The sequence below is a fragment of the Ascaphus truei genome, chromosome 10, assembly GCF_040206685.1.
Source record: "Ascaphus truei isolate aAscTru1 chromosome 10, aAscTru1.hap1, whole genome shotgun sequence".
Classification (NCBI taxonomy): Eukaryota; Metazoa; Chordata; class Amphibia; order Anura; family Ascaphidae; genus Ascaphus; species Ascaphus truei.
In genome coordinates, this window is record NC_134492.1 from 64,387,854 (window position 1) to 64,412,051 (window position 24,198).

The 24,198-nt window shown below is 48.5% G+C and overlaps 1 protein-coding gene across 4 annotated transcripts in view; it reads right to left on the reverse strand.

Moving 5' to 3' along the window:
• Positions 1-24,198, reverse strand: part of AGL (amylo-alpha-1,6-glucosidase and 4-alpha-glucanotransferase) — a 340,722-nt gene that overhangs the window by 118,595 nt on the left and 197,929 nt on the right. For 3 of the 4 annotated variants that reach the window (XM_075617125.1, XM_075617123.1, XM_075617124.1), the window contains exons 13-17: positions 15,470-15,593; positions 11,546-11,709; positions 11,194-11,295; positions 9,903-10,058; positions 7,923-8,073 (exon numbers count right to left, since the gene is read on the reverse strand). In XM_075617125.1, the coding sequence (XP_075473240.1) occupies positions 7,923-8,073; positions 9,903-10,058; positions 11,194-11,295; positions 11,546-11,709; positions 15,470-15,593 (697 nt within the window). Of the gene's footprint in view, positions 1-7,922; positions 8,074-9,902; positions 10,059-11,193; positions 11,296-11,545; positions 11,710-14,077; positions 14,202-15,469; positions 15,594-24,198 lie in introns of all 4 variants that reach the window. The other variant, XM_075617126.1, reaches the window with a different exon arrangement.

Genomic DNA, 24,198 nt, shown 5'->3' on the forward strand with positions numbered 1-24,198 from the left:
GGAAGTTAGGGATATATGATATAAGGGAAGTTAGGGATATATGATATACAGGAAGTTAGGAATATATGATATACGGGAAGTTAGGGATATATGATATACAGGAAGTTAGGAATATATGATATACAGGAAGTTAGGGTTATATGATATACAGGAAGTTAGGAATATATGATATATGGGAAGTTAGGGATATATGATATACGGGAAGTTAGGGATATATGATATACAGGAAGTTAGGAATATATGATATACGGGAAGTTAGGGATATATGATATACAGGAAGTTAGGAATATATGATATACGGGAAGTTAGGGATATATGATATACAGGAAGTTAGGAATATATGATATACAGGAAGTTAGGGTTATATGATATACAGGAAGTTAGGAATATATGATATATGGGAAGTTAGGGATATATGATATACGGGAAGTTAGGGATATATGATATACAGGAAGTTAGGAATATATGATATACGGGAAGTTAGGAATATATGATATACAGGAAGTTAGGAATATATGATATACAGGAAGTTAGGAATATATGATATACGGGAAGTTAGGAATATATGATATACGGGAAGTTAGGGATATATGATATACAGGAAGTTAGGAATATATGATATACGGGAAGTTAGGGATATATGATATACAGGAAGTTAGGAATATATGATATACGGGAAGTTAGGGATATATGATATACGGGAAGTTAGGGATATATGATATACAGGAAGTTAGGGTTATATGATATACAGGAAGTTAGGGATATATGATATACGGGAAGTTAGGGATATATGATATACGGGAAGTTAGGGATATATGATATACGGGAAGTTAGGAATATATGATATACGGGAAGTTAGGGATATATGATATACGGGAAGTTAGGGATATATGATATAAGGGAAGTTAGGGATATATGATATACAGGAAGTTAGGGATATATGATATACGGGAAGTTAGGGTTATATGATATACGGGGGGGTTAGGGTTATATGATATAAGGGGGGTTAGGGTTATATGATATAAGGGGGGTTAGGGTTATATGAGGTACAGGGGGTGAGGGATATATGAAATAAGGGGGGGTTAGGGTTATGATATATGGGAAGTTAGGAATATATGATATACAGGAAGTTAGGAATACAGGTATATGATATACGGGATGTTAGGGATATATGATATACGGGAAGTTAGGAATATATGATATATGGGAAGTTAGGGATATATGATATACAGGAAGTTAGGAATATATGATATACAGGAAGTTAGGGTTATATGATATACAGGAAGTTAGGAATATATGATATATGGGAAGTTAGGGATATATGATATATGGGAAGTTAGGGATATATGATATACAGGAAGTTAGGAATATATGATATACGGGAAGTTAGGAATATATGATATGCAGGAAGTTAGGAATATATGATATACGGGAAGTTAGGAATATATGATATACGGGAAGTTAGGGATATATGATATACGGGAAGTTAGGGATATATGATATACGGGAAGTTAGGGTTATATGATATACGGGGGGGTTAGGGTTATATTATAGAGGGGGGTTAGGGTTATATGAGGTACAGGGGGTGAGGGATATATGAAATAAGGGGGGTTAGGGTTATGATATATGGGAAGTTAGGGATATATGATATACAGGAAGTTAGGGTTATATGATATATGGGAAGTTAGGGATATATGATATACAGGAAGTTAGGAATATATGATATACAGGAAGTTAGGGATATATGATATACAGGAAGTTAGGAATATATGATATACAGGAAGTTAGGGATATATGATATACGGGAAGTTAGGGATATATGATATACGGGAAGTTAGGGATATATTTTATATACGGGAAGTTAGGAATATATGATATACAGGAAGTTAGGGATATATGATATACGGGAAGTTAGGGTTATATGATATACGGGGGGGTTAGGGTTATATGATATAAGGGGGGTTAGGGTTATATGATATAAGGGGGGTTAGGGTTATACACTGCCGACACAGTTTATCCGAGTGCGGCTCATTCCGCAAGCCGGGAAATGTCCCGGCTTGCGAGCCGCACTCCCTCAGCGTGCCGCGCATCACCGATGCGCGGTCACGCATCATCGGGTGCCAGCGCCCCCTGCACGCACGTCCAGGGCTCCCCGAGGGAGCCCTGGTGTCCCGCGATCGCGGGACGGCGGCAGGGGGTTCCGGGGGACCCGGCGGACCCGGCAGCGGTAGGGAGAGCGCCCCGATCGGAGGGCGCTCTTCTGCTGCTTCGGCGCGCGCCCGTCACACTCCGGCGCGCGCCAGGATACTGCTGCGGCCAAGAACGGGCAAATGCTCGAATAAACTTGGCCGCAGCAGTATGAGGTACAGGGGGTGAGGGATATATGAAATAAGGGGGGGTTAGGGTTATGATATATGGGGGGTTAGGAATATATGATATACGGGAAGTTAGGGTTATATAATATACAGGAAGTTAGGAATATATGATATACGGGAAGTTAGGGATATATGATATATGGGAAGTTAGGGATATATGATATACGGGAAGTTAGGGTTATATGATATACAGGAAGTTAGGGTTATATGATATACAGCAAGTTAGGGTTATATGATATATGGGAAGTTAGGGTTATATGATATACAGGAAGTTAGGGTTATATGATATACGGGAAGTTAGGGTTATATGATATATGGGAAGTTAGGAATATATGATATACAGGAAGTTAGGGTTATATGATATACGGGAAGTTAGGGTTATATGATATACAGGAAGTTAGGGTTATATGATATATGGGAAGTTAGGAATATATGATATACGGGAAGTTAGGGTTATATGATATACGGGAAGTTAGGGTTATATGATATATGGGAAGTTAGGGTTATATGATATATGGGAAGTTAGGGTTATATGATATATGGGAAGTTAGGAATATATGATATACGGGAAGTTAGGGTTATATGATATACAGGAAGTTAGGGTTATATGATATACAGGAAGTTAGGGTTATATGATATACAAAAAGTTAGGAATATATGATATACAGGAAGTTAGGAATATATGATATACGGGAAGTTAGGGTTATATGATATACGGGAAGTTAGGGGTATATGATATACGGGAAGTTAGGGTTATATGATATACGGGAAGTTAGGAATATATGATATACGGGAAGTTAGGGATATATGATATACGGGAAGTTAGGGATATATGATATACGGGAAGTTAGAGATATATGATATACGGGAAGTTAGGGATATATGATATACGGGAAGTTAGGGTTATATGATATACGGGGGGTTAGGGTTATATGATATAAGGGGGGTTAGGGTTATATGATATAAGGGGGGTTAGGGTTATATGAGGTACAGGGGGTGAGGGATATATGAAATAAGGGGGGTTAGGGTTATGATATATGGGGGATTAGGAATATATGATATACGGGAAGTTAGGGATATATGATATACAGGAAGTTAGGGTTATATGATATACGGGAAGTTAGGAATATATGATATACAGGAAGTTAGGAATATATGATATACAGGAAGTTAGGAATATATGATATACAGGAAGTTAGGGTTATATGATATACGGGAAGTTAGGAATATATGATATACAGGAAGTTAGGGATATATGATATACAGGAAGTTAGGAATATATGATATACAGGAAGTTAGGAATATATGATATACAGGAAGTTAGGGTTATATGATATACGGGAAGTTAGGGATATATGATATACGGGAAGTTAGGGTTATATGATATATGGGAAGTTAGGGTTATATGATATATGGGAAGTTAGGGTTATATGATGATATATGGGAAGTTAGGAATATATGATATACGGGAAGTTAGGGTTATATGATATACAGGAAGTTAGGGTTATATGATATACAGGAAGTTAGGGTTATATGATATACAAAAAGTTAGGAATATATGATATACAGGAAGTTAGGAATATATGATATACGGGAAGTTAGGGTTATATGATATATGGGAAGTTAGGGGTATATGATATACGGGAAGTTAGGGTTATATGATATACGGGAAGTTAGGAATATATGATATACGGGAAGTTAGGAATATATGATATACGGGAAGTTAGGGATATATGATATATGGGAAGTTAGGGGTATATGATATACGGGAAGTTAGAGATATATGATATACGGGAAGTTAGGGATATATGATATACGGGAAGTTAGGGTTATATGATATACAGGGGGGTTAGGGTTATATGATATAAGGGGGGTTAGGGTTATATGATATAAGGGGGGTTAGGGTTATGTGAGTTACAGGGGGTGAGGGATATATGAAATAAGGGGGGTTAGGGTTATGATATATGGGGGGTTAGGAATATATGATATACGGGAAGTTAGGAATATATGATATACGGGAAGTTAGGAATATATGATATACGGGAAGTTAGGGATATACAGTTGTGTGAAAAAGAAAGTATACCCTCTTTGAATTATATGGTTTTACATATCAGGGCATAATAACAATCATCTATTCCTTAGCAGGTCTTAAAATTAGGTAAATACAACCTCAGATGAACAACAACACATGACATATTACACTGTGTCATGATTTAACAAAAATAAAGCCAAAATGGAGAAGCCATGTGTGAAAAACTAAGTACACCTTATGATTCAATAGCTTGTAGAACCACCTTTAGCAGCAATAACTTGAAGTAATCGTTTTCTGTATGACTTTATCAGTCTCTCACATCATTGTGGAGGAATTTTGGCCCACTCTTCTTTACAACGTTGCTTCAGTTCATTGAGGTTTGTGGATATTTGTTTATGCACAGCTCTCAGCATTTCAATCGGGTTGAGGTCTGGAATTTGACTGGAACACCTTCATTCTTTTCTTTTTCGTCCATTCTTTTGTAGATTTTCTGGTGTGCTTGGGATCATTGTCCTGTTGCATGACCCAATTTCGGCCAAGCTTTAGTTGTCGGACAGATGGCCTCACATTTGACTCTAGAATACTTTGGTATACAGAGGAGTTCATGGTTGACTCAATGACTGCAAGGTTCCCAGGTCCTGTGGCTGCAAAACAAGCCCAAATCATCACCCCTCCACCACCGTGCTTGACATTTGGTATGAGGTGTTTGTGCTGATATGCTGTGTTTGGTTTTCGCCAAACGTGGCGCTGTGCTTTATGGTCAAACATCTCCACTTTGGTCTCATCTGTCCAAAGGACATTGTTCCAGAAGTCTTGTGGTTTGTTCAAATGCAACTTTGCAAACCTAAGCCCTGCTGCCATGTTCTTTTTAGAGAGAAGAGGCTTTCTCCTGGCAACCCTTCCAAACAAACCATACTTGTTCACAGTCTTTTTCTAATTGTACTGTCATGAACTTTAACATTTAACATGCTAACTGAGGCCTGTAGAGTCTGAGATGTAACTCTTTTTTTTTTTTGCAATTTCTCTGAGCATCGCACGGTCTGACTTTGGGGTAAATTTGCTGGGACATCCACTCCTGGGAAGATTGGCAATTGTCTTGAATGTTTTCCACTTTTGAATAATCTTTTTCACTGTAGAATGATGGACTTTAAATTTTTGGAAATGGCCTTATAACCCTTCCAGATTGATGGGCAGCAACAATTGCTTGTCTAAGATCATTGCTGATGTCTTTCCTCCTTGGCATTGTGTTAACACACACCTGAAAGCTCAAGACCAGCAAACTGCTAAAACTTCGGCTTTTATAGAGGTGGTCACACTTGCTGATCATCAATTAATCAATGGCATTTGATTAGCAGCACCTGTCTGCTACTTAGCATCTTAATTCCTATGGAAGCAGTAAGGGTGTACTTAGTTTTTCAAACATGGCTTCTCCATTTTGGCTTTATTTTTGTTAAATAAATCATGACGCGGTGTAATATGTCATGTGTTGTTGTTCATCTGAGGTTGTATTTACCTAATTTTTAGACCTGCTAAGGAACAGATGATTGTTATTATGTCCTGATATGTAAAACCATAGAATTCAAAGAGGGTGTACTTTCTTTTTCACACAACTGTATGATATACCGGGGGTTAGGGTTATATGATATATGGGGTTAGGGTTATACGATATACAGGGGTTAGGGCTATATGATATATGGGGGTTAGGGCTATATGATATATGGGAGTTAGGGCTATATGATATATGGGGGCAGGGTTATATGATATACGAGGGCAGGGTTATATGTTATAAAAGGGTCAGGGTTATATGATATACGGGGTCAGAGTTATACGATATACGGGGGCAGGGTTATATGATATACGGGAGCAGGGTTATATGATATATGGGGCAGGGTTATATGATATACGGGGCAAGGTTACACGATATACGGGGGCAGGGTTACACGATATACGGGGGCAGGGTTACACGATATACGGGGGCAGGGTTACACGATATACGGGGGCAGGGTTACACGATATACGGGGGCAGGGTTAAACGATATACGGGGGCAGGGTTATACGATATACGGGGGCAGGGTTATACGATATACGGGGGCAGGGTTACACGATATACGGGGGCAGGGTTACACGATATACGGGGGCAGGGTTATATGATATACAGGGTTAGGGTTACACTGGCGACACACTTTATTCGAGCTCGGCTAGTCCCACGAATTCGGGTATACCCGGGTGTATTGAGGTTTGTGACTGTTTTCTGCCCGAGTGCATTGAGGTATTTTCAGGCAGGGATTGAAGCATTTTATTCCCGCTGGCTGCAATACTGCACAGTATATATATATATATATATACTGCATTACAATTCATGAATTTATGCCATCTGGTAGACACGCGAAGCATTGCAGCCTATTAAATCCTAATCATTATCATTTAACAGATCAGCCGCACGTCAGCCAGGCATGAACCCAGGCTGGGAAGGCAAACGCAACGGGGCTTGTCAGAGGTGAGGAGCGGCGCATTCCAGGTATCTGCCAGGTACATACTGGGTATTTGCTCGAATAAAGTGTGTCGGTGCAGTATATGATATACGGGGTTAGGGTTATACGATATACGGGGCAGGGTTATACGATATACGGGGTTAGGGTTATACGATATACGGGGTTAGGGTTATACGATATACGGGGCAGGGTTATATGATATACAGGGTTAGGGTTATACGATATACGGGGCAGGGTTATACGATATACGGGGTTAGGGTTATACGATATACGGGGGCAGGGTTATATGATATACGGGGTCAGGGTTATACGATATACAGGGTTAGGGTTATACGATATACGGGGGCAGGGTTATATGATATACAGGGTTAGGGTTATACGATATACGGGGGCAGGGTTATATGATATACGGGGTTAGGGTTATACGATATACGGGGGCAGGGTTATATGATATACGGGGTTAGGGTTATATGATATACGGGGTTAGGGTTATACGATATACGGGGTTAGGGTTATATGATATACGGGGTTAGGGATATACGATATACGGGGGCAGGGTTATATGATATACGGGGGCAGGGTTATACGATATACGGGGTCAGGGTTATACGATATACGGGGTTAGGGTTATACGATATACGGGGTCAGGGTTATACGATATACGGGGGCAGGGTTATACGATATATGGGGGCAGGGTTATACGATATACGGGGTCAGGGTTATACGATATACGGGGGCAGGGTTATACGATATACGGGGGCAGGGTTATACGATATACGGGGTCAGGGTTATACGATATACGGGGTCAGGGTTATACGATATACGGGGGCAGGGTTATACGATATACGGGGTTAGGGGTATATGATGAGGGCGAATGTTTCCACTGCTTTATTTCTGGTTCCATTAGACACTTCCCTCTTCCACACAGGCTGCTGTCATATAATTAGATGTATTTATCAGTCAGGCAATTACTGTTCTTCCCACCAGTTACATACAAGGGATATTAACCCCTAACTGTCCCACCTGGAATACACATCTGGGGAACCTCCTTGCTGTAGGACGAGGTTTTGGGGTCTCTGAAAGCTGTCCTGGAAACAGCGACCACGGACTGGTGCGTATAGGGGCAGTGACGGGTCACAGCCACAATATCTTCATCAACTTGATCCACGTACACCTGAGGGAGGGAGGGACAGAGGGGGTGGGGGGAAGAGAGAGATTAGAGGGGGGCAAGAGAGGTAAAAGAGTGGGAAGAAAGGAGAGAGAGGGAGAGATGAGTGAAGACATGAGTGGAAAAGAAAGAAACGGGGTGGGACAGGAGGAGAGTGGGAGAGGAGGGTGGGACAGGAGAGAAGAATGGAGACAAGGAGAGAGGGAGGTAGGAATGGAGAGGAGAGAGGAATGAGAGAAGGAAAGAGGGATAGAGAGGAGATAGGGAGGAAGGAGAGAGGGATGGAGGAGGTAGGGAGGAAGGAGAGAGGGATGGAGGAGGTAGGGAGGAAGGAGAGAGGGATAGAGAGAAGGAGAGAGGGATGGAGGAGATAGGGAGGAAGGAGAGAGGGATAGAGAGGAGAGAGGGATGGAGGAGGTAGGGAGGAAGGAGAGTTATTAGGCATGTGAAAGTGTGTGCAGATTGGATATATCATTTAACAAAGGAAACTTGCCCCGGAGGTGAGCTGCAGTTAGTGTAACACCCCCACACGAGGAGTCCCTGCCCCGGAGGTGAGCTGCAGTTAGTGTAACACCACCACACGAGGGGTCCTTGCCCCGGAGGTGAGCTGCAGTTAGTGTAACACCCCCACACGAGGAGTCCCTGCCCCGGAGGTGAGCTGCAGTTAGTGTAACACCCCCACACGAGGAGTCCCTGCCCCGGAGGTGAGCTGCAGTTAGTGTAACACCATCACACGAGGGGTCCCTGCCCCGGAGGTGAGCTGCAGTTAGTGTAACACCACCACACGAGGGGTCCTTGCCCCGGAGGTGAGCTGCAGTTAGTGTAACACCCCCACACGAGGGGTCCCTGCCCCGGAGGTGAGCTGCAGTTAGTGTAACACCATCACACGAGGGGTCCCTGCCCCGGAGGTGAGCTGCAGTTAGTGTAACACCACCACACGAGGGGTCCTTGCCCCGGAGGTGAGCTGCAGTTAGTGTAACACCCCCACACGAGGGGTCCCTGCCCCGGAGGTGAGCTGCAGTTAGTGTAACACCCCCACACGAGGGGTCCCTGCCCCGGAGGTGAGCTGCAGTTAGTGTAACACCCCCACACGAGGGGTCCCTGCCCCGGAGGTGAGCTGCAGTTAGTGTAACACCCCCACACGAGGGGTCCTTGCCCCGGAGGTGAGCTGCAGTTAGTGTAACACCCCCACACGAGGGGTCCCTGCCCCGGAGGTGAGCTGCAGTTAGTGTAACACCACCACACGAGGAGTCCCTGCCCCGGAGGTGAGCTGCAGTTTGTGTAACACCCCCACATGAGCAGTCCCTGCCCCGGAGGTGAGCTGCAGTTAGTGTAACACCATCTCACGAGGGGTCCCTGCCCCGGAGGTGAGCTGCAGTTAGTGTAACACCATCACACGAGGGGTCCCTGCCCCGGAGGTGAGCTGCAGTTAGTGTAACACCCCCACACGAGGGGTCCCTGCCCCGGAGGTGAGCTGCAGTTAGTGTAACACCCCCACACGAGGAGTCCCTGCCCCGGAGGAGAGCTGCAGTTAGTGTAACACCCCCACACGAGGGGTCCCTGCCCCGGAGGTGAGCTGCAGTTAGTGTAACACCCCCACACGAGCAGTCCCTGCCCCGGAGGTGAGCTACAGTTAGTGTAACACCCCCACACGAGGGGTCCCTGCCCCGGAGGTGAGTTGCAGTTAGTGTAACACCACCACAAGAGCAGTCCCTGCCCCGGAGGTGAGCTGCAGTTAGTGTAACACCCCCACACGAGCGGTCCCTGCCCTGGAGGTACATGGGCTGAGTGGAGCTGTCCCCCAGCTAACCCTTGATAAGAGGCTTGTACGTTACCTGGAGGAACCCGCGGGCTCCCAGCTCCTGGTGAAGTCGGTTCAGAGCTTTCTTCCCTGCGATGATCCCGCTGCGCTCACTCACTTCTCCGGATTTCAGAGCCGCCGCGCTCGGCTTCCACTTGGTATAAAACCTCTCCTCGGTCACCACAGAGATCTGCCGGAAACAAGCAGTGTCTGGTGAGCGGCTAGAAGGATCTTATTCACAACATGACCTCCACCCCTCCTGGCGCCCGCCCAGGGGCTCCTCGTATCATACATACAGGTGGCTCGCTGCTGATCTTCCCAAGACCCTTAAAGGTGCAATCCCACTTAGCTGAGAAAAAAACCTTTTGGAAACAATTGAACAATCTAACCATGCTAAGAGAAGGGATTTGGCTTCATTCATATCTTTGGGGCCTCTGAACAGGGGAGTGTGCACTGTACAGAGATACGTAGCTGGGAGTGTGCACTGTACAGAGATACGTAGCTGGGAGTGTGCACTGTACAGAGATACGTAGCTGGGAGTGTGCACTGTACAGAGATACGTAGCTGGGAGTGTGCACTGTACAGAGATACGTAGCTGGGAGTGTGCACTGTACAGAGATACGTAGCTGGGAGTGTGCACTGTACAGAGATACGTAACTGGGAGTGTGCACTGTACAGAGATACGTAGCTGGGAGTGTGCACTGTACAAAGATACGTAGCTGGGAGTGTGCACTGTACAGAGATACGTAGCTGTGAGTGTGCACTGTACAGAGATACGTAGCTGGGAATGTGCACTGTACAGAGATACGTAGCTGGGAGTGTGCACTGTACAGAGATACGTAGCTGGGAGTGTGCACTGTACAGAGATACGTAGCTGGGAGTGTGCACTGTACAGAGATACGTAGCTGGGAGTGTGCACTGTACAGAGATACGTAGCTGGGAGTGTGCACTGTACAGAGATACGTAGCTGGGAGTGTGCACTGTACAGAGATACGTAGCTGGGAGTGTGCACTGTACAGAGATACGTAGCTGGGAGTGTGCACTGTACAGAGATACGTAGCTGGGAGTGTGCACTGTACAGAGATACGTAGCTGGGAGTGTGCACTGTACAGAGATACGTAGCTGGGAGTGTGCACTGTACAGAGATACGTAGCTGGGAGTGTGCACTGTACAGAGATACGTAGCTGGGAATGTGCACTGTACAGAGGTACGTAGCTGGGAGTGCGCACTGTACAGAGGTACGTAGCTGGGAGTGTGCACTGTACAGAGATTTGCACACAGTGTGATGCTGAGGAGGTCTAGCATCGGACTAGATCAGAACCGACCTGATGTGGTACCAGCTCATCGTATCCCCGGGAGCTCCCTGTGGCGCAGCAAGCCATTGAGACGATGGCAGAACTGGGCAGAGAATCGTAGGCCGAGCGATGCTGGGGAGAGAGAGAGCGAAACGCGTGTCCCACAGTGAGATCGCTTATCTGTGCAACATTATCACCATGTAATCCACACTTTGCTTGTGGGAATCGCACGGATCAGGTCGTCCCACGTGGAAAACGGTCACCGAACCGGCATTACAGCATTTACGGGGTACGAGACCACTGCTCCCATGCAGGGCTGGATTCTACAGTAGTTCTGGTCCCGCTGCGTTTCACTTTAATAAAGAGGTCCGGGGCGTCTCACCGTGATTGGGCTCTCGTTGTCGTGCGTGACGTCCATGAAGAGTGCGTGGGCGATCCCAGGAACCAGCGGCCGGAGGCAGGGCTGCACAAAGGAGCCCACGGGGTCCCCCCCGTAGCGGTACACCAGGCGGCCCTCCTCGTGGCTGTTGTACGCACTCATGGCCTCTGCGGGGCACAGGCTGAGCATTAACATACGCACACACTTTGCAAGACTGAGAACTCACCACGGGAGCCACTGCATTTCTGTCACATGTAACCACGGAGATATGTCCTTGACGTGTGACTTGTACAGAGGTTCGGGGGTACATAGTGCATCTTGTGGCAGTAACTTTGTGTCTCTGTGATTGATACCTCGTTGTACCTTTCAAAGTGCAGCACTGTGGCCATATTTATCAGGCTAAGTGACCAGACGCTGTGTGACCCAGCCACTTACATAGGCTATAAGGCAGGGGCAGCCAACTCCAGCCCACAAGGGCCACCAACAGGTCGGGTTCTCAGGATATCCCTGCTTCAGCACAGGTGGCTCAATCAGTCAAAGACTGAGCCGCTGATTGAGCCACCAGTGCTGAAGCTGGGACTAATTGAGCCACCTGTGCTGAAGCAGGGATATCCTGAGAACCCGACCTGTTGGTGGCCACCCCTGCTATAAGATGGCCTGGGCTTGGCACTGCTTAGCACGTGTATGTGCACCAGTGTATATTTGTCGCAGTGTGACATTGAATCCCTGTGTAACACGGTGTCTCTGTGACATGTTCCAGGGTACATCTTTGGCGCTACAGTGTACATGTATGGCATTGTGCTTGCGTGTTGCTGCTGTGTACCTTTGTTACATTGTATCTTTGTAGTGCCACAGTGTACACTTGTTACATTGCATTGTTGTGTTGTTACGCTGTACATTAATACATTGGGTGTTTTTTTTTAACCACCACAAAAATACAGTGTACATTTGTTACATTGTATCACTGTAGTGTTCTGGTGTGCTATGGTTACATTGTATCTTTGTAGTGGCCATGTGTACATTTCTTACATTGTCATTTTGTGCTGGCAATGTGTACAAATTGTAATTTTGTGGTGATAGTGTGTACATATAGTACCTTTGTAGTATATTGTACCTTTGTGGTGATACAGTGCACATTTGTTACATTGTATCTTTGTGGCGGTGTACATGTGTTACATTGTTTCTTTGTGGTGATAGGGTGCCCATTTGTTATGTTGTATCTTTGTGGTAATGTGCGGCACATTTGTTACATTGTATTTGTGCGGTGATAGGGTGTACATGTGTTACATTGTATCTTTGTTGTGATCCGGTGCACATTTGTTACATTGTATCTTTGTGGTGATGTGCGGTACATTTGTTACATTGTATATTTGTGGTGATGGGGTGTGCATGTGTTACATTGTATCTTTGTGGTGATAGGGTGTGCATGCTACAGTCTATCTTTGTGGTGATGTGTGCTACATTTGTTACATTGTACCTTTGTGGTGCTGGGGTGTACACGTGACATTGTACCTTTGTGGTGATGGGGTGTACATGTTACATTGTATCTTTGTGGTGATAGGGTGTACATGTGACATTGTACTTTTGTGGTGATAGGGTGTACATGTGACATTGTATCTTTGTGGGGATAGGGTGTACATGTGACGTTGTATCTTTGTGGGGATAGGGTGTACATGTGACATTGTATCTTTGTGGGGATAGGGTGTACATGTGACGTTGTATCTTTGTGGTGATAGGGTCTACATGTGACGTTGTATCTTTGTGGTGATAGGGTGTACATGTGACATTGTATCTTTGTTGGGATAGGGTGTACATGTGACGTTGTATCTTTGTGGGGATAGGGTGTACATGTGACATTGTATCTTTGTTGGGATAGGGTGTACATGTGACGTTGTATCTTTGTGGTGATAGGGTGTACATGTGACATTGTATCTTTGTGGGGATAGGGTGTACATGTAACATTGTATCTTTGTGGTGATAGGGTGTACATGTGACATTGTATCTTTGTGGGGATAGGGTGTACATGTGACGTTGTATCTTTGTGGGGATAGGGTGTACATGTGACGTTGTATCTTTGTGGTGATAGGGTGTACATGTGACGTTGTATCTTTGTGGGGATAGGGTGTACATGTGACATTGTATCTTTGTGGGGATAGGGTATACATGTGACGTTGTATCTTTGTGGGGATAGGGTGTACATGTGACATTGTATCTTTGTGGGGATAGGGTGTACATGTGACGTTGTATCTTTGTGGGGATAGGGTGTACATGTGACGTTGTATCTTTGTGGGGATAGGGTGTACATGTGACGTTGTATCTTTGTGGGGATAGGGTGTACATGTGACGTTGTATCTTTGTGGGGATAGGGTGTACATGTGACGTTGTATCTTTGTGTAGTATAACACTGGCTGTAGGTGATGAGAATACATTGTGTGCTGGACAGGTAAAGGATTACACATTTGAACAATTGCAAAGGATCAGTGACCCTGGAGTTAGAAAAGCCGCAGTCTCAGCGGGTTAGAAGCTGCAGCCTACCTCGTATGAGGGAGCTAATGCCCAGTCTAGTGACAAAGACATTGTCCAGGTCCTCACTCCCAGTGAACAGCTCGGCCACTACATACAAATTGGGCTGGAACTTCCTAGCAGCGTCCAGCAAGTACTACAAACAGCACAGCCAAGGCAGAGGGGGGAGGGGGTGCAGAGAGAGATAGAGGGGGGGGGGCAAAGGGGAGAAAAGAGGGGCAAGAAATGGGGGGAGAAAGGAGGTGGAGAAGGGGGGAGAAAAGAATGGGGAAGGAGGAGCAGGTGTGGAGAGGTGGGAAGAGAGGGGGGCAGGAGAGGAGAGAGGGGGGGAGGAGAGAGGGGGAGGAGGGGGGGAGCGGGGAGAGGGGGTGGAGAGATGTAATGAAGGAGTAAGGAAAGTGATGGAGAAGGGGTGAGATAGGAAGAGAAGGGGGAGGAAGAGAGGGGAGAGAGGAGAAAGAGGGGGAGAGAAGAGGATTGGCAGAGAAGAGAGGATGGGGAGACAGGAGAGGAGGGGCGGGGAGAGAATGGGGGGGGGGCATAGAGGTGAAAGTTGAAAAAAGGACAGAAAGGGGAAGAGAGAAGAGGAAGAAAAGGGGAATGAAAGAGAGAAGAGGAGAGAGGAGGGAGGGACCGTGTATGGCACCGGCAGGAGGGGAGAGCGGGGCGCAGGCAGGAGGGGAGAGCGGGGCACAGGCAGGAGGGGAGATCGGGGCACAGGCAGGAGGGGAGAGCGGGGCACAGGCAGGAGGGGAGAGCGGGGCGCAGGCAGGAGGGGAGAGCGGGGCGCAGGCAGGAGGGGAGAACGGGGCACAGGCAGGAGGGGAGAGCGGGGCGCAGGCAGGAGAGGAGAGCGGGGCGCAGGCAGGAGGGGAGAGCGGGGCGCAGGCAGGAGGGGAGAGCGGGGTACAGGCAGGAGGGGAGAGCGGGGCACAGGCAGGAGGGGAGAGCGGGGCGCAGGCAGGAGGGGAGAGCGGGGCGCAGGCAGGAGGGGAGAGCGGGGCGCAGGCAGGAGGGGAGAGCGGGGCGCAGGCAGGAGGGGAGAGCGGGGCACAGGCAGGAGGGGAGAGCGGGGCGCAGGCAGGAGGGGAGAGCGGGGCACAGGCAGGAGGGGAGAGCGGGGCGCAGGAAGGAGGGGAGAGCGGGGCGCAGGCAGGAGGGGAGAGCGGGGCGCAGGCAGGAGGGGAGAGCGGGGCGCAGGCAGGAGGGGAGAGCAGGGCGCAGGCAGGAGGGGAGAGCGGGGCGCAGGCAGGAGGGGAGGGTGGATGACATTTCCATGCAGAGAGAAGGTGGGAGGGAAATGAGAGAGTTATGGGGAAGAGGAGGAGAGAGGGAGAGAAGGGGTCAGGGATTAGTGTGGCACTGAGCACAGCATTGTATTATCACACGTGCACATCACGGTACCTCGGATAAGGCTGGTTATCCCCAGGCGGTTCACAAACACATTGTCGATGTACTCGCTACCAGTGAAGAGCTCAGCGATCACATAGAGATTGGGTCTGACTGACCTGGCCGCTGCCAGCATCTCCTACAGACACAAAGTGCTGTGTATATCACTGCTCCGAACCCAAAGAGCGCCTCTCACATACAGCTAGCCCTATACACAGACAGCCCTACCGTATATACAGCCATCCAGCCATATACACACAGACAGCCCTACAGTATATACAGCCATCCAGCCCATATACACACAGACAGCCCTACAGTATACTGTATACAGCCACCCAGTCCATATAGTCACAGACAGCCCTACCGTATATACAGCCATCCAGCCATATACACACAGACAGCCCTACAGTATATACAGCCATCCAGCCCATATACACACAGACAGCCCTACAGTATATACAGCCATCCAGCCCTATACACAGACAGCCCTACAGTATATACAGCCATCCAGCCCATATACACACAGACAGCCCTACAGTATATACAGCCATCCAGCCCATATACACAGACAGCCCTACAGTACTGTATATACAGCCATCCAGCCCATATACACACAGACAGCCCTACAGTATATACCGCCATCCAGCCCTATACACAGACAGCCCTACAGTATATACAGCCATCCAGCCCATATACACAGACAGCCCTACAGTATATACAGACATCCAGCCCTATACACAGACAGCCCTACCGTATATACAGCCATCCAGCCCATATACACACAGACAGCCCTACAGTATATACAGCCATCCAGCCCATATACACACAGACAGCCCTACAGTATATACAGCCATCCAGCCCATATACACAGACAGCCCTACCGTATATACAGCCATCCAGCCCATATACACACAGACAGCCCTACAGTATATAAAGCCATCCAGCCCATATACTCACAGACAGCCCTACAGTATATACAGACATCCAGCCCATATACACAGACAGCCCTACAGTATATACAGCCATCCAGCCCATACACACAGACAGCCCTACAGTATAAACAGACATCCAGTCTATATAGTCACAGACAGCCCTACAGTATATACAGCCATCCAGCCCATATACTCACAGACAGCCCTACATTATATACAGCCATCCAGCCCATATACTCACAGACAGCCCTACAGTATATACAGCCCTCCAACACATATACACACAGACAGCCCTACAGTATATACAGCCATCCAGTCCATATACTCACAGACAGCCCTACATTATATACAGCCATCCAGCCCATATACTCACAGACAGCCCTACAGTATATACAGCCATCCAACACATATACACACAGACAGCCCTACAGTATATACAGCCATCCAGTCCATATACTCACAGACAGCCCTACAGTATATACAGCCATCCAGCCCATATACTCATAGACAGCCCTACAGTATATACAGCCATCCAACCCATATACACACAGACAGCCCTACAGTATATACAGCCATCCAGTCCATATAGTCACAGACAGCCCTACAGTATATACAGCCATCCAGCCCATATACACACAGACAGCCCTACAGTATATACAGCCATCCAGTCCATATACTCACAGACAGCCCTACAGTATATACAGCCATCCAGTCCATATACTCACAGACAGCCCTACAGTATATACAGCCATCCAGTCCATATACTCACAGACAGCCCTACATTATATACAGCCATCCAGCCCATATACACACAGACAGCCCTACAGTATATACAGCCATCCAGTCCATATACACACAGACAGCCCTACAGTATATATAGACATCCAGCCCTATACACAGACAGCCCTACAGTATATACAGACATCCAGCCCCTATACTCACAGACAGCCCTACAGTATATACAGCCATCCAGCCCATATACTCACAGACAGCCCTACAGTATATACAGACATCCAGCCCATATACTCACAGACAGCCCTACAGTATATACAGCCATCCAGCCCATATACTCACAGACAGCCCTACAGTATATACAGCCATCCAGCCCATATACTCACAGACAGCCCTACAGTATATACAGACATCCAGTCCATATACTCACAGACAGCCCTACAGTATATACAGCCATCCAGCCCATATACTCACAGACAGCCCTACAGTATATACAGCCATCCAATCCATATACTCACAGACAGCCCTACAGTATATACAGCCATCCAGCCCATATACACACAGACAGCCCTACAGTATATACAGACATCCAGCCCCTATACTCACAGACAGCCCTACAGTATATACAGCCATCCAGCCCATATACTCACAGACAGCCCTACAGTATATACAGACATCCAGCCCATATACTCACAGACAGCCCTACAGTATATACAGCCATCCAGCCCATATACTCACAGACAGCCCTACAGTATATACAGACATCCAGCCCATATACTCACAGACAGCCCTACAGTATATACAGCCATCCAGCCCATATACTCATAGACAGCCCTACAGTATATACAGACATCCAGTCCATATACTCACAGACAGCCCTACAGTATATACAGCCATCCAGCCCATATACTCACAGACAGCCCTACAGTATATACAGCCATCCAGCCCATATACTCACAGACAGCCCTACAGTATATACAGCCATCCAGCCCATATACTCACAGACAGCCCTACAGTATATACAGCCATCCAATCCATATACTCACAGACAGCCCTACAGTATATACAGCCATCCAGCCCATATACTCACAGACAGCCCTACAGTATATACAGCCATCCAGCCCATATACTCACAGACAGCCCTACAGTATATACAGACATCCAGCCCATATACTCACAGACAGCCCTACATTATATACAGCCATCCAGCCCTATACACAGACAGCCCTACAGTATATACAGCCATCCAGCCCTATACACAGACAGCCCTACAGTATATACAGACATCCAGCCCTATACACAGACAGCCCTACCGTATATACAGCCATCCAGTCCATATACTCACAGACAGCCCTACAGTATATACAGCCATCCAGCCCATATACTCACAGACAGCCCTAGAGTATATACAGCCATCCAGCCCATATACTCACAGACAGCCCTACAGTATATACAGCCACCCAGCCCATATACTCACAGACAGCCCTACAGTATATACAGACATCCAACCCATATACACACAGACAGTCCTATACACAGACAGTCCTACAGTATATACAGACATCCAACTCACATACACACAGACAGCCCTACAGTATATACAGACATCCAGCCCATATACACACACAGTCCTATACACAGACTCCCCTATATACACAGACTGCCCTATATATACACACACACACAGCCGGTCCTATATACAGTCAGCCCTATATATATATATATATATAGGATGTCTGTATATATATATATATATATATATATATATATATATATATATATATATATATATATATATATATATATATATATATACAGACATCCTATACAGTATACAGACAGACAGCCCTAGATACACAGACATCCCTATATACAGATATGCTTTATATACATATGTAGCCATGAATTCTTTTTGGCTACTAATCTGCCCTGCCTAACAAAAGCCCTGGTACCAGCGCAGGCAGTGTTGGGGTTAATCCAGGTTTTCCTCTGCAGTAAGCAGCTCCCTTGAGTGACAGCGAGGGCGGGCTAAGGCCCAATCAGGGGCTCAGACCTTGGACCCTCCCCCAGGGTACTTAAGGGTCTGTACAGCCAAATTTAGAGAGTTCTCTCCCCTGAGAGAGAGCGTTCCAAGGAGTGTGGAGTCTGGGCTCTGAGCACCTCCATCCCCTCTCTGAGGGGAGTGGGACAGCTACCCCTCATCCCAGCAGGGGGTGAGGGAGACTCTTGGGCCCTAGCCTGGGGGTTGATTCCAGGGACCATCCGGAGGAGGGACGAGGGAAGGGAACCAGTTATCTGCTGTATTCTGCTGTTCCAGTTATCTTATATACCCTGGCCGAGCCTGCGATTAATCGGGGGAGTACCAGAGAGAGTTCTCCTGCAGGGATTGCCCCCAGGACTACTGGAGCCTGCTGGGGATGGAGGCGCCGCACAGTGAGAAAGAACCAAACCATCACCCCAAAAGCCTGTCCTGTCTTCCCCATTAACACCGGTGGAAACCTCGGCGATCCTGTGAGCCAGCACATCACACCCTGTAATAGTGAGATCTCCCAGAGGGTGGGAGAAAACTGTTACACATAGAGAGCCCTATATACACAGACATTGTATGTATATATGTACGTGTGTATATATGTACGTGTATATATATCTATATCTATATAGCAAATGGAAATATTACTGTATGCTCATCTGCATGTCTTAGACAGGTCTGCAACCCCGCCTTTCACCATTATCCCCCAGCACACAGCACTTCCACTGTAGCAAGGAATTCTGGGAAATGACATGCAAATGAGCACACAGTGCCACCTTTTGCTTCAAAACCATTTAAAGCCAGTATAACCAACCCCACACTGAAGAGACCTATTAAGGTAGAAACAGCTGTCTGTGAGTGGGTTTACTGGCTATGCATCTTAACCCAGGCTGTTCTCAAAGCTGTGACCATGCAGCAAGCTTAAGCTTATAGGGGACCATGTTAAATGGTTTTGAAGCAAAAGGTGGCACAGTGTGCTCATTTGCATATCATTTCCCAGAATCCCTTGCTACAGTGGAAGAGCTGTGTGCTGGGTGATAATGGTGAAAGGCGGGGTTGCTACGACATGCAAATGAGCATACAGTAATATTTCCATTTGCTATATGCTTTACTGTGGAGGGTTTTTGTCACTTTTTTTAGCCACCATAACTAAACACACACGCGCACACACACACAGCGGTTCCATGTTAATCCGCAGCGGTGAGCGTCAGATAAGCTGTTCCAACGTTGGATAATGCGTCCAGCGGACTGCATTATGCGGTGTCGGATAAGGTGTTCCACGAAAAGAGGACCGTCAGAAACTGCGGAGGGGTGTGTGTGTGTGTGTGTGTGTGTGTGTGTGTGTGTGTGTGTATGTGTGTGTGTGTGTGTGTGTGTGTGTGTGTGTGTATATATATATATATATGAGAAGGAGTGGCTCAGTGAGTCACAGTGAGACACTGACTGGCACTGTGTATGAAGCACGGGAACCTGGTTCAATTCCCAGTGTCGGCTCCTTGTGACCTTGGGCAAGTCACTTTATCTCCCTGAGCCTCAGGCACCAAAAACATAGATTGTAAGCTCCACGGGGCAGGGACCTGTGCCTGCAAAATGTCTCTGTAAAGCGCTGCGTAAAACTAGCAGCGCTATACAAGAACATGTTATTATTATTACCCTATTTCCTCGATTCTAAGACGCACCTTTTTTTCGATTTTCACATGTCTGAAATCGGGGTGCGTCTTAGAATCGATGTATTAAAAAAAATACAAAATAAAAAGTGTCCACAGTACTAACCCCCTCTTTTCACTTACCATGTTCCAGGAGAAGTCCCATGTCAGCGGAGGACAAAGGGGGCGCAGCAGCAGAGGTCCCATGTCTGCAGATGGTTGAATATGGACAGCGGGCGGGACTACGACACCGGTCAACTTCTGGTGTTACAGTGCGCTCATCCCCAGCCGTTCCCCTATGAAGCTCTGCTCCTGCTCAGCTCTCCTGCTATTATGATCTCCTACCGCCACCTCCACCGCACGCCCGCTGTCTTATTATCTTCATTCACCTGCAGACTTGGGCCCTTTTCTCTCGCCGCCGCACACCTGCCCACTGTCCATCTTCAACAAAGCTTCATCCTCCGCTGACATGGGACCTCTCCTGAAACATGGTAAGTGAAAAAGTAATTTTCCTCGATTTGTAAGGGCCAAATCGATGGTGCGTCTTACAATCGATGGCGTCTCAGCCCCTCAACCGCTCAGCCACTCAACCGCTCAGCCCCTCAACCGCTCAGCCCCTCAACCGCTTAGCCCCTCACACACACAGACAGGCACTCACGCACTCAGCCCCACACACAGACAGGCACTCACGCACTCAGCCCCTCACACACACAGACAGGCACTCACGCACTTAGCCCCTCACACACACAGACAGGCACTCACGCACTCAGCCCCACACACACACAGACAGGCACTCACGCACTCAGCCCCTCACACACACAGACAGGCACTCACGCACTCAGCCCCACACACACAGACAGGCACTCACGCACTCAGCCCCTCACACACACAGACAGGCACTCACGCACTCAGCCCCACACACACACAGACAGGCACTCACGCACTCAGCCCCTCACACACACAGACAGTCACTCACGCACTCAGCCCCACACACACACAGACAGGCACTCACGCACTCAGCGCCTCACACACACAGACAGGCACCAACGCACTCAGCCCCTCACACACACACACACAGACAGGCACTCACGCACTCAGCCCCTCACACACACAGACAGGCACTCACACACTCAGCCCCTCACACACACAGACAGGCACTCACTCACTCAGCCCCTGACACACACAGACAGGCACTCACGCACTCAGCCCCTCACACACACACAGACAGGCACTCACGCACTCAGCCCCTCACACACACAGACAGGCACTCACGCACTCAGCCCCTCACACACACAGACAGGCACTCACGCACTCAGCCCCTCACACACACAGACAGGTACTCACGCACTCAGCCCCACACACACACACAGACAGGCACTCACGCACTCAGCCCCACACACACACAGACAGGCACTCACGCACTCAGCCCCACACACACACAGACAGGCACTCACGCACTCAGCCCCTCACACACACAGACAGGCAATCACGCACTCAGCCCCACACACACACAGACAGGCACTCACGCACTCAGCCCCTCACACACACAGACAGGCACTCACGCACTCAGCCCCTCACACACACAGACAGGCACTCACGCACTCTGCCCCACACACATACAGACAGGCACTCACGCACTCAGCCCCTCACACACACAGACAGGCACTCACCCCCTCACACACACAGACAGGCACTCACGCACTCAGCCCCTCACACACACAGACAGGCACTCACGCACTCAGCCCCACACACACACAGACAGGCACTCACGCACTCAGCCCCTCACACACACAGACAGGCATTCACGCACTCAGCCCCACACACACAAAGACAGGCACTCACGCACTCAGCCCCACACACACACAGACAGGAACTCACGCACTCAGCCCCTCACACACACAGACAGGTACTCACGCACTCAGCCCCACACACACACAGACAGGCACTCACGCACTCAGCCCCTCACACACACAGACAGGCACTCACGCACTCAGCCCCACACACACACAGACAGGCACTCACGCACTCAGCCCCTCACACACACAGACAGGTACTCACGCACTCAGCCCCACACACACACAGACAGGCACTCACGCACTCAGCCCCACACACACACAGACAGGCACTCACGCACTCAGCCCCTCACACACACAGACAGGCACTCACGCACTCAGCCCCTCACACACACAGACAGGCACTCACGCACTCAGCCCCTCACACACACAGACAGGCACTCACGCACTCAGCCCCACACACACACAGACAGGCACTCACGCACTCAGCCCCTCACACACACAGACAGGTACTCACGCACTCAGCCCCACACACACACAGACAGGTACTCACGCACTCAGCCCCTCACACACACAGACAGGTACTCACGCACTCAGCCCCACACACACACACAGACAGGCACTCACGCACTCAGCCCCTCACACACACAGACAGGCATTCACGCACTCAGCCCCTCACACACACAGACAGGCATTCACGCACTCAGCCCCACACACACACAGACAGGCACTCACGCACTCAGCCCCTCACACACACAGACAGGCACTCACGCACTCAGCCCCTCACACACACAGACAGGCACTCACGCACTCAGCCCCTCACACACAGACAGGCATTCACGCACTCAGCCCCACACACACACAGACAGGCACTCACGCACTCAGCCCCTCACACACAGACAGGCACTCACGCACTCACAAATACACACGGGGGGTGAATCGGAGCACGGGGGATCGGAGCAGGGAGGGGATCGGAAGGGGGATCGCTGACAGTTCGGCAGGCGAATTAACCCCGTCACTGCTAGGGGGGCCTTCAACCCAATACTTAGGTGCTGACATTGTCCCGCAGTACATGACCAGCGTGTACAACGGCGAAGCCCCACTCTACAGTATGCTTACAGGTGTGTGTGTCACACACACACACACACACACACACACCTCCCATGGCGAAGAGGAGAGAGTCTGTGGGAGGGAGCAGGGGGGGCTCCCTTGGTGCTGCAGAGTTTATTTAAAATCGCTGCTTTCCCCCCACCCTCTCCTCCCCGCTCCCCGAAGCCTCCCCTCCTCATTGGCTCACAACCACACCACGTGACGCGTCGCCGCTTGGGATTACAATTCTCTTGCATCCCCTGGCGGCTGACGCGTCACAGCGCGTAGTGAGCCGTGCAGCGAGGGGGGACTGGGACCGCTCGGGAGAAAAACATCAGATGGTGCGTAGCGCCCACGCGGCCGCCCGCGCCGTCGGACGCAGCGGGACCAAAGCCTAAGGGCTTGGTCCCGCTGCGTCCGGTGGTGCGTGCAGACGCGTGCGCCACCAGCCCCTTACCTGCAATCCGTTGGTCTCCGCTGCCTCCTCCCTCCGTGACTCACTACGTGCTGTGACGCGTCAGCC